This window comes from Microtus ochrogaster, unplaced genomic scaffold (assembly GCF_000317375.1).
Source record: "Microtus ochrogaster isolate Prairie Vole_2 unplaced genomic scaffold, MicOch1.0 UNK1, whole genome shotgun sequence".
Classification (NCBI taxonomy): Eukaryota; Metazoa; Chordata; class Mammalia; order Rodentia; family Cricetidae; genus Microtus; species Microtus ochrogaster.
Window position 1 is genome coordinate 8,730,966 of NW_004949099.1, and position 15,063 is coordinate 8,746,028.

General features: G+C 46.0%; 1 protein-coding gene across 3 annotated transcripts in view; it reads right to left on the reverse strand.

Moving 5' to 3' along the window:
- Positions 1-15,063, reverse strand: part of Lrig1 (leucine rich repeats and immunoglobulin like domains 1) — a 100,570-nt gene that overhangs the window by 26,580 nt on the left and 58,927 nt on the right. For all 3 annotated transcript variants that reach the window (XM_026788061.1, XM_013353011.2, XM_005364916.2), the window contains 2 exons: positions 2,853-2,990; positions 719-862 (listed from right to left, as the gene is read on the reverse strand). In XM_026788061.1, coding sequence (XP_026643862.1) covers positions 719-862; positions 2,853-2,990 — 282 coding nt within the window. The remainder of the gene's footprint in view (positions 1-718; positions 863-2,852; positions 2,991-15,063) is intronic.

The following is a 15,063-nucleotide window of genomic DNA, read 5'->3' on the forward strand; positions in this document are numbered from 1 at the left end:
CTACAACGGCTTCGTTCTGTCTAAACCGAACTTTGAATCTCAGCATATTCCCTGAAATATACTCTTCTGCTAAAAGGACGACACAGAAAAGCAAAGAAACAGAGTGGAAAAACCTTTCACTAGCTACGGTTAATTTGGTTAATGTAAGTTTTCTAGCAACCTTTTGCTGTTTATGCTATCTGGAAGGATGCAAATATATTCTCTTATACAAAAACAAACCAGTTAACCTTCTAAAGTTTAGGAATGAAGTGGTGGCTTCCTTCAGTCAGAGGTGGCTACCTCTGATTAGGCTAGCTGCATAGCAAAGAATTCAAGAAAGTTCAGATGTCTTTGTGTTCAAGGCACAGCCTGCCTCAGTACCTCTGAGATGAGGCCGTCGTGGGAGTGGTGGTGCATGCCTGTAATCCCAGCACTTGGGAGGTTGAGGCAGGAGGATCAGCAGGCGTCAGGGACTGCATTTCAGAAGTACAGTGTCAGCGAGGACAAGCATTTATGCACGTGGGTCTTTTCCTCGGCCATCTGAGGCAGCCTGCTGACACCAGACCCAGCTCCTAATTTGCTTTTATTAGGTGTTGCGGTAGGGTCATAAATGATAGTTTATGCAGAGCTTTACCAAGGGGGGTGAGGAAGGGGTGGCAATTGGTACAAGGTCCTTGGGGAAATTTGGCCCCCATAAAGTTTGGCTAACCTTAATTAAAGTGCAGGTTTCTGTACTCACAATTGTGTCAGCCTGGGTAGCTTGAATGCTTTCACAGGAAGCTGGGTGATCCTGTTTTTGCTCAGACGAAGAGTCAGCAGCGACCGTGACAGACCATCAAATGCTCCAGACTCCAGGCTGCTGATGCGGTTGCTTGCCAAGTTGCTGGAATGATTCAGGAGAGAAAATGTAGTGGCGGGAGGAGCCGTCCTCACTCCTTATAGCGCTGGACCCAGCTGGGTCTGCTAGGAAGCACTAAGACACACCCAGAGGGTCAGCTGCTCTCCACTAAGTTGTTTATCATCTGGAGGCTCCCAAGCCTATCCTGACTGGAAGACAGAGAATGTGGGAATGCTGGTAGCAGAAATGTGTGATCAAGAGAAGACACTGAGACACACTGTGCTCATGCTGGTGGGGATGACACTAAGCTTTACCCACACCAGATGCACAACACAAGGCTGCCTCACTCAAGAGAACCTGTGGGAGTCCTTCACCAACAATTAGTTCAGACTGGACAGAAAAGCCCTAAAAGCAAAAAGTCAACTGGGAGGCAAGGTCAAGTGGGTTTTACACTTTGGGAAAACAGCCTTTATTTAAGCCTGAAGTGGGTCTGACTGTATGATTTACATAATGAAAATGTGCAAACCGTTCATTTAAATAATTCTAACACCTTCAATAAGAACCTCTGTGAGTTCTTTGGAAAACAAGAAGCATCTTCACAGGGCTACATGTTATGCACATCAGGGGAGCCTCCTGTGACCACACAGGAGGGGGCTCTTTCTCAATACACATGGCAATGGACAACTCAGATGCAAGCAGCTCAAAGAGAAAATTCTATCAAGTAGTAAAAAGACAAGACATAGCCAATGATACAGGCTCCTCCCAAGAGGCCATTCCACACCTCTTCCTGCCTTCCCCAGACACATGCCTAAGTGAAAATGAGACAGACAAGAGAGAATCTTCAACCGCAATGGGTTGTGTGCCAAGAGGGAGTGAGGCACTTCTGTTCCCGCCATCAGGCAGCAGCCCAGAGCAGGGCACATGAGGACTCTGCAAATGGGGCTGGACTGTTTGTTCTTAGCACTCCAGATTAAAGAGCAATCGGTGTGATGAAGACATAGCAGTCAACAGCTGCCAAGTAGAAAGTGCCCTCTGTATCTGTGCAGGAAAGGACAGTGCACCCAGGGTGACAGTCAGTGGCTGCCTTGTTCCACATAAGAAGCACTAAGTGGTGGCTGGACCCCTTTTGAAAGTCCCCTCCCTTGGCGTTATAGAAGCCAAGGCCTCTTGTTCCCAATTCTTGTGCCTTGAGGAACTCTTGAAAGCAATCACTCCTCTCCCTGGAGACTCAGAAGGACTTGGGAAAGATACACCAAGTGACACCCTTCCTGACTGTCACAGTGAGCCCTAAAGCAGCTTTGCAAATGAGCTGCAGAATAAGTCAGAAGCAGTGAAACAGGATGAAATGCATTCACAACTAGAAACTGTTTCTTTAGCTTCGGTCTTCAGATTCCTCCCCAAAGCAGTATTTTTCTACCTGCAGTGAGTGGATTACATAGGTTTAACTTCTTCATTCCTGTCTACCATTCACTCAGTGTAAGACAGGTACTGAGACTGTTTTCTTAGACATCTAAAACACCTACAAAGCTGAGTAATGGCCCTCTCCAAAGGAGCCAGCCCAAACATGGCTTATTCAAATGGTCTCTGATGCTACAAAGACAGATATGCTCTTTGAACCTGTCTCCCTGTAGTTCGCACCCACTCATCCCCCAACCACTCCCTCCCAGCTTCTCTGGGAGACAGCTCAGAGCATGAGAGCAAAACTAGACTTCTAGCAGAGAGACTGGTCCGACTCCTGGGCTCCACACTGTGATGGGGGCAAGTTCCTTGGATAGCCAATTAACCTCTCCAACCTCACGGCTGCCCTCCACCTGTGACACCACAGAGTACTACAGGGTTTGGAAATGCTCTAATGGGTGCCCAAGGGATCATGGGTAGACTCCACTCTTGGCCTGCCAAAGGTCTGTACAACTTCATAGATTTAGCCAAGCCAGGGCCAGAGTTAAGCCAGCACCCATCCTGTGTCTAGGACTGAGAACCAGGGCAGTTATTACAAGGCCTGGAAGTTAAGGTACAGGATGGCAGAGACACTTACAGCTCCCTTATACGCAGGCCATTAGGGAAACAAGAGCTTCGGATTTCCGTGATGTTGTTCAAACTCAGATCCAGGACTTCCAGGGACAGATAGGACTTCAGCTGGCTTCCATCCACACTGGGGATCTTGTTGTGCTGCCTGAAACAGAGCAAGGGTGAGACAACAAACTCTTACCTTCCCAACTGTTTGGGTTTTTTTTTTGTTTTTTTTAATGATTTATTTAACTTTATTTTATGTGCATTGGTGTGAAGGTGTCAGATCTCATGGAACTGTATTTTTTTCAGACAGTTGTGAGCTGTCATGTGGGTGCTGGGAATTGAACCCAGGTCCTCTGGAAGAGCAGTCAATGCTCTTAACCGCTGAGCCATCTCTCCAGCCCCCCCAACTGTTTGTTTTTTGCGATTTTACTTTTACCTAAAATTGCAATTCAGTGATATTCAATATTCATTATCCCTCTTTCTATTGCATTATCATCTGCTGGCTCAGTGTTATATATAGACTTTTCTGTGCAGAATAAGTTCTTTGCCCAAATATTGTGCCTCAGCTGTTCCAGCCAAGAGAAGAACATAGGATGACGACATGCCCATTGCCCAGTGATAGATGACATGCAAGTGCACCAAGTTGTCCCAACCCAACCCCATCTCTGATCTCTGGTACCTAGCATTGTGACTTAAGACTGCAGGCACCAGAGCCCAGAGCTCAGTTGTTTGTTATTTTTTTTATTTATCTGTTTTTATTTTATGAATGTGTTTTGGCTGCATGTAAGGGTGTTGAGTCTCCTGGAGTTACAGATAGTTGTGAGCTGCCATGCTGGTGCTGGGAATTGAACCTGGGTCCTGTTTTGGTGCTCTTAACTGCTGAGCCATCTCTCCAGCCCACCCCACCCGTCAAGAGCTCAGTTTAATCCAACTGAGTATGTCACAACACAAGTTACAATTTCCTGACATGTACTGTATGCCAGGCATGAAGACAAACGGGACTGTAAAAATACAAAGATGGTGGTGACCAGACCTGACTCTAAACGGAGACAGGTGCTCATGGCTGGGCCCAGCTGGAGCCAAATCCCTGAACCTCTACGTTGGTAATTTTGGCCCTTGGTTTTCTCATCTGAAAGATGAGGCCACAGTCTGCTCCCTGAAATCATACTAAAGCATCTGGAGGGCACAGTGGAGCTTAACTTCCTGCCATGACTTATTCGCACCTTTAATCCTGTTTCTGCAAAACCAAAACCTAACCAGCCAGCATTAGCAACAGCCGGCAATGGGGTGAGGGCGGGGCACTGATGTGGGCTTGGTTCTGCCTGGAGGGGTCACAGTGAAGTTCACTGGGTGGTAGGTAGTGCTGGGACTGCAGATCCCAGCAACACACTCCCTCCAGCTATGAGTAAACAGGGGCAGCTCTCCAACCAATCAAAAGCCTTTTGGAACAAAACCCAAAAGAGCCTGGTGTTGCTTACCAAGTGGCATCTCCTTTAAACAAACACTTGACCAAATCGGTTCCAACAGGCATAAACAAGGACCTCTTTCCCAGAAGCTCTGGGACTCTCAGGCTCCTTTGTTCTCTTCGTCTCCCAGGCCCTGAAGCTCGAAATGCATTTGCACAACTGTGCTGAGGCAGAGACAAACTTTACCTCTCCAGGCCCCTCCCTAAGCTACTTCCTGAGTTCTTCATTAATGTCTTTAATAAAGGCGGTCTCTTCAGTTTTCTGACTCCAAAAGGAAAATAGAAGCTTTATTATGTAAAGTATGGGAAGAAAAAGAACAAGAAATAAAGGACACAGCACTGGGCCTCATCCGGGAACTCTGAATATAGTACCAGGGAGCCAGAAAGAGAGGACCTGGGCAGAGAAAGAGTCTGGCACAAGCAAGCCCTGGGACACAGTCTGGCCTCTCCCCTCTCCCCACACCTCCTCGGTCTCCTCTGCCTTTGTCTTTTGTCTTAACACGTTTTTCTTCTTTCTTGGCAGTATATTTATCCACTGAACCGCACTCTAGGCCCCCACTCTGGATAAATGCCACTGTGAAGAAGACAAGACATTTTCACACAGTGGAAAAGTTCCCTACTGAGCAGAGAAGGCAGCCATGGAGACTGGGAGTGAGGCATGAGCTCTGGGACAGACAGTCAGGAAGAAGTTGCCAGGACAGGCCTGAGAGGAGGACCACGGCAGAAAGAGTCAGTTGGGGAGATCAGGAGCTGGGTCAGACCTAAGAGCTGGCCTGTTGGGCCGAACCAAACCAGGGAAGCACTCAGTGGGCCAAGTGAGAGGGGTTGCCACCAGAAACAGGGACACGAGAATTAAAAGAGGAACAGGTAGCACCCCAAGAGAAGCACTGTATGGTCAGCAAAGCCAGCCAGGTGCACAGTGCCAACTGCAGTCAGTTCCTAGCCTAGCAGCCTAACAAGCCAATCAGGTCATCAAGCTTGGGAACTTGGGTGAAAGCTCAGAATAGGCTCAACTTTCAGATCCTGTGGGTCCCACTCCCGCAGATTTAAGCAAATGCATTCACACACAATAGTCAATAGAAAAAAAAAAAAAGAGAGACCTGTACTGCACATGTGCCAACTTTCTTTTCATCATCCCCAAAACCACAAAGACAGTGACTTACAAAGTACTTGCACTGTCTTGACTATTAAATGTAATTCAGAGATGACTTCAAGTAATGTACACAGGGCCATGCAAATACAGCGTTGTTTTAGACACAGAACGGAAGCATTCAGGGTTTAATTATGTATGAAGAACTGCTACAATTCAACAACAAGCCATCATGATTAAAATATCAGCAACGGGGGCTGGAGAGATGACACAGATCTAGTCCAGAGAACCTGACCAGAGTTCCCAGCACCTATGTCAGGTTGCTCACAGCAGCCTGTGACAGCAGCTCAGGGGAGATCTAATACCAACTTCTGGTCTCTATGGCCACCCTGAGACATGGAATACAGTCACACAAACACACACCTACACATAAAAGAATAACAATGTTTTTAACTAGCAGAGGACTTAAATAGACATTCTCCAATGAAGATACACAAATGGCCAACAGGTGCTGGTAAAGGAAGCTAAGTCAGTCCCGAAAGCGACGATCAAAGGAGTGCATGGCCATGAGAGTGCAGAGAAATCAGACGGCGGCAGGCAGCGGGGGTGAACGGTGCTTCAGAAAACAACGGCCATCTGAAAGTTAGCACAGGATCACCACCTTTTAACAGCCCCCCCCCCCAGAGCAGATGACTTCAAAAAGACATTTTCACAGAAGCGCTATTCAGAGTATTCCAGAGATGAAACAACCCAAATGTCCAGTGGCAGACAGATATAAACTACAGCAGTATCACCTCATATGGGGCCACACACACAACTGAACGTACGGAGGCTGCAAACGTTTGGTAATAGACTTATGAATGCACACAATGACAAAATAATAACCCAAAACTGAATGTGTAATGACTCCATGTTTCCGATGGTGCTTGCCGGTGGTATGTCACATGTCTTCACTGCAGCCTAGGTTCTGAACACACAATGCCTGTGCTGCGCATGTTGATATGCCACGGAAACACAACAGCTCACAAACGCCAGTGTTTTACTGTACTACTTGTAAACACACCAAAGAAATGCTTCAAAATAATGTATGACTTATTGTCAATAAATGTTTATTTTGTATACCTAGTTTATACACCCGGTACACACATTAATCATTTAATGCCTACCATTGTGCAAGTTTTCTGTTCTTACGGAATATAATCATTTAATTCTAAAAAACAAGGACTTATATTTTCCTGTCACTACTGAGCACGTATCAAATTAGTGTATCTCTGAATTATATTCAAATGTTGCATTTTGTAAAATTGTTGTTTCAGTTGCTGACTTCAATTTCACACACACAAAAAAAATTGTTCAGTGAATTTTGGCTTAAATTAAGATAAAATTCCGAACAGTTTGTGCACGGACCTAAACATACTTCTACCATTTTGTACAACATATACAAAAGGGCATTCCTAGCACCATTTGTGTATATCTGCACATGTATGCACATGTGCATGAGTGGGAGAGGTACGCAAGCCTGTGCATGTGTGAAGACCTGAAGAGGGCACTGGATCGCTCAGAGTTGGAGCTACAGGTGTTTGCACAATGCCCAGCATCACATAGGTACTAGGATTAAAGCTCTAACCCTAACCTAGGGACTGCAAGTTTGAGGCCAGCCTCAACTACACAGCAAGTTCTAGAGAGTTCTAGGTACCCTGGGCTACATGATGAGACCCTGTTTCAAAAAGAAAAAGAGGGAAAGCAGGCAGGTACCAAAAAATAAAATAAAATACAAAGATGGTTGCAAAGACAGGGGCCATTTAAAAAAGACAATGAAGACTGGTTGGTAATGGACATGGAGTTTAGTATTGCAAGATAAGAATGGCCCAAGATAGGTTGCACAACAATAACAAAAACTACTGAATTTTGTTTAATTTTTTAATATACATTTTATAACAATTTTAAAGCAAAACAAAATGATTCTTGGTTCACGAGACCCTGCTAAAAACAGATGAAGTCCCTCATTTAAGGCCTCCAGGGACAGCACCTGTCACCTACTCCTCCACTTCATATGTTCTGCCCAGTCTGTCCTCACACTCGGCAGGCCACGGGCCCTGTACTTCCTGCTCCTATTGCCTGGAATGCTGCTTCTCCAGAGACTCAGCTGTCTCATCCCTTACTTCCTGTCTTTATTCCAGTGTCAACCCTGTCAGGCCTTTCCTGGCTGTTCTTTCTAGAATCACACCCGGCATGCACTCCCATCACCTGCCCTGTCCTCCTCTAGGCTCTGTTATCTGGTAAAGTGGGTGCTTGCTTATCTAGTTCACATCTTTCTCACCATGGCATGGTGCCATGAATAAAAACAGGCCTCTGTCCTGACTGCCTCCAGACAATCGAAAGGTATGAGTTGCAGGATAGGTGCACAATACAGGTCACCAAGAGTGAATGCAGCTACTTTCAAAAGGTCTAAGGGTAAGCACACAAATGGGATTCACCAGCATTCTTGCAGCAAAAACTGTCCAAGCAAAGAGCTACAGGCAGAATCAACAGGAAGCAGTTTATCATGGCACAGATGTTGTGACAGCCCTGCCCAGATGCAAACACCTATATCATGTCCAAGGCAGCCCAGCTGCTAAGAACACACACTACATTTTCTCTGGGGTTTCATCTCTGCTGTCAACTACAGTCTGGGCCCCAAGAAACCTTTCCTAAGCACCCACCCAATTTCAGAATGTGGATGTTGAAGCTCTGATCCTGCAGAACTCTGCACCCTCCTTGAAGGACAATCCATGTGCATGAGATCTATATGATGATCCTGGCACCTCTACCCAAGAAGGGAACCCTTGCTCTGAAACATGGCACAGCTCTACTGAAGATGTGCCATGAGTATTGCCACCCAAGTTCATAACCCAGTGGAGCCCCATTTGTAAAGTGAAATATGAGGTTTGTATACCTAGGGGCTGATATGACCTGACATGTACCAGCAGTTGCTTAATAAAAAAGGTCCATTTTTATTAGTCACGTTTTGTCCTCAGAAGCAAGCTATGGATCTGGTTCACAGGAAATGCTTTGAGGGGAGAAAAAGTGAGCGAGAACAATGAATGGATGACTGGTTCCCTTAATTCCTTTGCAACATTTCAATGCACACAGGCAAGCCCAGCTCTCCTCTCAGAACAAAGGACTGAGTCAGAGCTCTCAGCTCCACTTAGGAGCCAGGCTTGCTTCAGCTGCAGAATGCCATCACCAGCCCCTGGAACAACCAAGCTGTCTCAGGCAGCCAGACTTCAAAGCAAACTCAAGACTGAACCCCAACCAACTGGTGTAGATCCCAGCAAGCTCATATCCTTGACCCTTGAGTGCCAAACACGCCCAGACCCATTTCTTCTTGGTGACTGACCCTCCCTTCTAGCTCTCCATCCTTAAGTCTAGAGGAAAATGGCCAGCATTCAGATCACAAAGTAAAGCCAACCCACCTCCCCCTGAAAGCAGAGGGCCTGAAAGCCCATCTGCTGGCTCAACTCAGGACAGCACACTACTTCACAAAACTCCCTATTCTTTTTATTTGATCGTTTGCTTAAGACAAGAGTCTCAGAGCCCAGATTAGAGACACTCCGTTCTTAATGAATATCCAAACAAGTCATTACCCTGAGTGCTCACTTTCCTTGAAGGTCCATACTCATCTCCAAGTTCTTAACTGTAAATTGTTGCATGTCATATAGCCGGCCCTGGGCAAAAAAATTAAAAAAAAAAATAAAGAAAGAAACCAAGCTGCAACCTAATCATGTAAATATGACTACCATTTCTTCTTAGATGGTTCAAAACAATGAACTCAGAGCTCTGTTGGAACTTAATTGATTGAGGTCACAGCTAAGATGCAAGAGGAGCTGGGAGGCAAGCCCAGAACTTGAGTCTAGGCTTGGCCCACTCAAGAAGTTCTCCCAGCAAATTCTATTTCTTGATCAACTCTGATGGGTCTGTATAAACTAGCCTCCACCAGGTGGCCCAGCCTATGCCCCAACGTCCCAGGGTTCTACAAGAATAGCATGCGGTACAGGACCTGTGGGACCAGGCATCAGCAAGCATGGCAGATGGGAGCAAAGGTCCCACAATGGAGAGAAGAGTGGCTCCCCAGAGGCCACCCTCTCACACCTGCTGTCAGAGGACTACTCCACCTCTTCTCTTCAAGAGGTGGGGGTGAAGTGCAAAAGGAGGACACTCTTCGGTTTTACAAAAAGAAAGACCAGCGCAAGGCAGGGCACAGCACTGTGCTAGGAATAATGTCAATGGCCTCATCAAAGGAACACTCACAAAGCCAGTCATTCTGCAGCCAGGAATTTCGGGTAGCGGGTGGCAGCCTGGTCACACGGCACTCACTTCTAACTAGTGTCAGTTTACCCCTGGGGCTGCCCTCTGGGGTAAGGAAAACTTAATACAGCAGAAGTCTATTAAAGCAACACCTGTTAAAGGCTTCAAAAATAATATCAGTCTTCAAAGGAGGAGGATAGGCATGATAAGCTCCCTCCACTTGGCTACATTTTCAGAGCTGATGTTAGACAGTAAAACAGACGGAGGCATGCGAAACCAGCACTTAAAACTTTTTATCATGAGCGGTTTTCCACTACGCCCTGAGAAAGCCTGGCTCACGAGGTCCCCTTAGTAGTGGAAAAGATCTCAAGAGTGAGTGGATCAAAGGACATGCTGAGTGGAAATTTCTGGTTCCTGAAATTATGCACCTATTGTCTATACCAGCAAACTTACTCTAGGCCAGGTGGTGAATAACTTGTTTTGTGGACCATGTGGTCTTTGTCACAACTACTTAAATTCTGCTTCTGTAGTGATCAAGCAGCAGAGTCAGTACACGATCAGTGACTTGCAGACACAAGAGGCAGACCAGGACTGGCCACACGCTATTATCTCCCACCTTCTTGACAGCAGGGCAATCATCTTTGGTTTCTAGAGAGACTAATTCTAGGATTGATGCAGTTTTCTAACTGTGTCAACCTGCTTCTCAACCTGGCTTAGCTACCTGCACAATTGGGCTAAACCTCCCTCTACAGAGAAACCTCCCTTTCTTCCTCTGCCCATGTCACTGCTATGACATCACTATTGCACTCTACTGCCTATGTATTTTCTAGCTCTTCAGAAAGGAAAATGAAATCTAAATTACCAGCTTTGTATATTCCTCAGAGATGACCCGGTTACATCCTGGAGCCAGTGGAAAGAGACAGGCCAGTGTGGGTACCACAGAGAATACAGAGCTACCCTGTTGGGCTCTCCTCTCCCAGCAATCCTGAAGTAGAATGAAGACGGCCAAGTCACCAGTCCTCACATCCAATCATGGATGACCTTTAGCTCTTCCCAGCCACTATGGTGACAGACCATTCCTCAACTGTGGACTCTAACAAGAAATAAAAATCTTCCACCATTGTAAATCACTGAAGTTAGCAAAGTCCAAATTACAGCTCTTTGCCGGAATCTAGACTTGAACAGGAAAAAAAAACTGTAAGATACCTAGTATACCCGACTCTCTCACCTCCAGCCCGCCATCCCCACAGTGATCCTGGCAGACAGGTACCCAAACCCTCCGCTAGGGCAGTTCTGGCGGCTCAGAGCACTTTGCACACCATGGCAGCACTCTGGAATTCTACGACTGCCGGGTAGTACATAGCTCACTGCTCACATGTGCAGGCACTCAAAGTCTCGTCAGAACAACTGAAGGCACCCACCCACCCACAGGTACCGTGGAAAACGACGGTACAGCTTCACCAATTGTGCACATAACTAGCACAATATGAGACAACTGGAGACCAGCACTGAGCAGCCCTCATGCTACTGAGGGAGGTATTTGCATTCAAATGCCTCATAATGTAAGCCACACCAAAGGCAAGGCAGATAATGAGTTCAAACAGGGTGTCCTGGGCAGGTCACATGATACTAAAAGCTATTTATTTATAAACATTTTAACTATATAAAAGTCACACAGACTTTTATGTTTAAACTAAACACACAGAGTTCAGTGTATTTTTATAAAAGATACATATATAGCCCAAATGAGCATCACTCAGATCAACACAGAAAGCTGCCACCTCCCTATCTCTTAGCTGTTATTCTTCTCAAACCAAACCTATAATTTCTTCCAACCATGAATAATTGTGCCTATTTTAATGCTTTATAAACACAAAATTATTCCACATAGACTCTTCTATATCTGGCTACTTTCACTCACATTTTGAGACACACCCAGACTGTTCTTTTCTACTGGGAGTGAGTGTGCATGCATGTCTTTGTGTGTTTGTGTGTGTGCACACGCATGTGCGTGTAACAGAGTCTGGGTGTGTAGCTCAGGTCGGCAGTACTCTCCCCTTCCGCCCTCCTAGATCATAGGCACATGCCTCCATCCCAACTTGAGCACACTATTTCTATTGAAGAAATACACTGAAATTTGTTTTCTTGTTCCATTTTGTAAGCAACAAGGGGGTATTTCCAGTTGGGACTATAATAAAAATCGTAACTAGGAACACAGATGAATCTTCCGAACATGCTTGTTGGTGTGTATCTGTGTGTTCTCTGGCAGGCACGCAAAGGCCAGTGCTGACATTACACATGTCATCAGGCATGTGCATCATCAGCCTCACACAGACACTAGTACCTTTCTTTTGGACTAAACTCACCAAGGTTGAAATGAACCTGAGAAACGGAGTGTTCCAAGTGCTCATCTCATGCTATTTCATTTAACCATTTTCAAAAGTCACACATTGCCCACCCAACCCCCCCCCCCCACTTCCACACCATCATTAAAATATATTACAAGGGATATGACTCAGTGGATAAGGACACTTGCCTAACAACCTAAGCTCAACCTCTGGGACTCAAATGGTGGAAGTGACTACTGAACACTGGCTCCTGAAAAATAATCAATATATATATAAATGTAAAACATGTTAAATATTAGGAATATAGCTCGGGGCCACAGAATATGGCCAAGTTTAATTTAATCATCTTGTCTGGCTATTAGATGAGGACCTAATGAGCACAAAAATGATGATAACAAGTGTAAGGTATACACTGGCAAGAATAATGTCAAGATAAATGCCCATATGCAGCCTGAACCCAAGGCCCAGGAGAGTCTTAAACCCAGTGAGCACAGAAGGTCTTTGAAAGGCCAACCTAAAGAAAGTTCGACATGACAATCAGAAGTATTGTTGCCCCCACCAGTCTGGTTTATAACCATCTTTCTAAACTGAAAACCAAAACCATCTGTCCCATTGTACAAACTGACAACCCGCTTGAACACACTGGTGTCTTGTAAGAGACAGCCCAGCCCAGATGAGCTGGTGCACAGGAAGTGAGAGTCAGCTAAGCAGGTCTCTTGCTCATTGCCTTTCTCCTTCGCCTGCTGCTAGTGAATCACCCGTTCCCTGGGGAATTTTGGCAGATTCTCAGCCTGGCTGCAGATGACGTTCTGGATCTGTTTATTCAGGTGGAGACTGGATAAAAACAAGAGCAGCCCAGTGGCAGGATAAACAGCCTCCGCCAGGCAGGGTCAACTCTCCTAAGGCAGGACTGGGCTGTGTCAACCAATCTCCCAGCCGGCTCACTTCCTTCAGGATCACTGACTCCCTTGAGGGTCTTCAACAGACAGTTTTTATTAACTCTTTCAAAAATAAAAAAAAATCTGATGCCTCAAGCCCATGCGAATGCATGTCCCAAAGACCCTGCTGCAGCAGGTTCCACTCGGTTCTGCTGCCATTGGCCTAGAAGTGTTGAGCCAGAAGTTCCAGGTTTGCAATGAAGAAACCCAGTGACGATCAAGCAGCAGCCAGCACTAAGTCTAGAGTGACCCAGCCCAGGGAGAACTGGTTCACGAAGACACAGTCCAAACTGTCAGACTGTTGCTGCATTCCATATAAAGATACACAAATAAAACAGTAACAAAGAAATGTCCTGAGGAAAATGTGTGTTGCTGGGTGAAAAGGCCTCCGAATACACACTTCTGAAGAACATTCTGAGAAATTCTGAAAAAAAATTAAAATCACCAAGACAGCAAGCTATCAGTAGTTGTTAAGAAGGGATAGACAGGGAGGAGGGTGGGAGAGCTAGCACTAGATCCTTGGGGTAGCCACTGTGCATCTTCAAACCAATAGAGTATCCAATACCAAGAGAGAAAACTAACAGGTTACACACTCCAGTTAGGGATAATGTATCGATGTCGGTTCATCAAGAATGAACAATGAGCCACAGAAAGACAAGGGAAGCAAACACTGGGGTGGGGTGGGGGGGATACAGGAATGCTCCAGTTAAGTCCCCTGGAGTATTTTGCAGTCCTGAGGTCACAGCAGATATAGGGTGTACATGGCTGGGCATTTTCACTTCTTTCTTTACTGTTACACCCTCAGTAGCTGGAAAAACGCGTAGAACACAGAAATTTCTCTACCAGAGTTTGTTGAGCAAACAAGTGAATTACAGCTCCAGCTCCTGACAATTACATAGATGAAAACAAAGGTAAAAAAAACACCCAACCTAACATTTTTTTTTAACAAAGAAAAGGAATTAAAAGTAAAGCAGAGTTAACTTTCTTTTCCAGGTAAGAAACTGCCAGGCGATTTTAAGGAAATAGTGGGGAGAGTGGGTTTGAGTCACTTACACCTTTCAGGTGCTCCCTTAGCCCCAAACACTGAGATCCGTGCACAAGTCCACGCTAGCAAGTGAAACACTGCAGGTCAAGAGAGGCTGGCTAATGTTTCTTTTTGCCTGTCTCTGGGACAGCAAGCTAAGTGTCATCTCAGTGTCACCTGAACAGTGTCTCTCCACTCCCTCCGTAAAGTTCCTATCAGCCCCACTGACTAGTGTGCTCTGAAAGTCACATCTGCCTCTATCCCTGAGGACACAGGCTGAGCCTCCCCAAAACTGGCAGGGATTTCTGAGGGCCTGGACTTCCTTCCATGCCTGCAGAAATGGAAACTGTCCTGGTAACTTGGCAGGGCAACATGGTATCAACTGGAGTCAGGAGACAGAAATCAAGGCAAGATCAGTCATTTCCATCAGAATTTACATCTACATACAGACATAAGTGTTTATCACTCCTGGTCAAGGCCACCATGGCCACCAGATGCTCTCTCAGCTCTGTTATTTTCCTTGTTTCTGATGCTAGCCATCTGCACCTGCTACCTCACAGACCCCAGCATACCCACGGGGCTTCTCTGCACCACTCCTACAGACCTTAGCCCCAGACAACAGCCAGGGCTACTGCAAGTCTCGCCCGGCTCTTCCTGACTTATAGATAAACAAGCCTAAGGTCAGTCTCTTACATACTAGAGGCCATGGTCCATGCCTGTAGGAAAGAAAACTCCTACATGGAACAATGAGGAACTACAGACTCTCCTAGCCTCCAGGGCCGGGGCAGCTGTCTGGACAACAAACCAGACAGACAGCACTCATGTTACTGCCCAGTCCCTTGCCCCTAGCAGTATACTAAATGGAATTTTCTTCCTGTTGGAGGATGGAGAGGGGAGGGAAAGACGTAAAAGGTGGCAGAAGATGGCAGTAGCTAAAACAAGGTGAGAAGGGGACCTACTGAGATCAGCTACTCCGAGAAAGCCACTGTAAGGAGTCTTTCTCCAGGAAGGGCTCTGCCTAGCAAGGGTTCCCATAAAAGAGACCACCCACAAATTCTGCTTTATAAGGGGAGCACCAGAA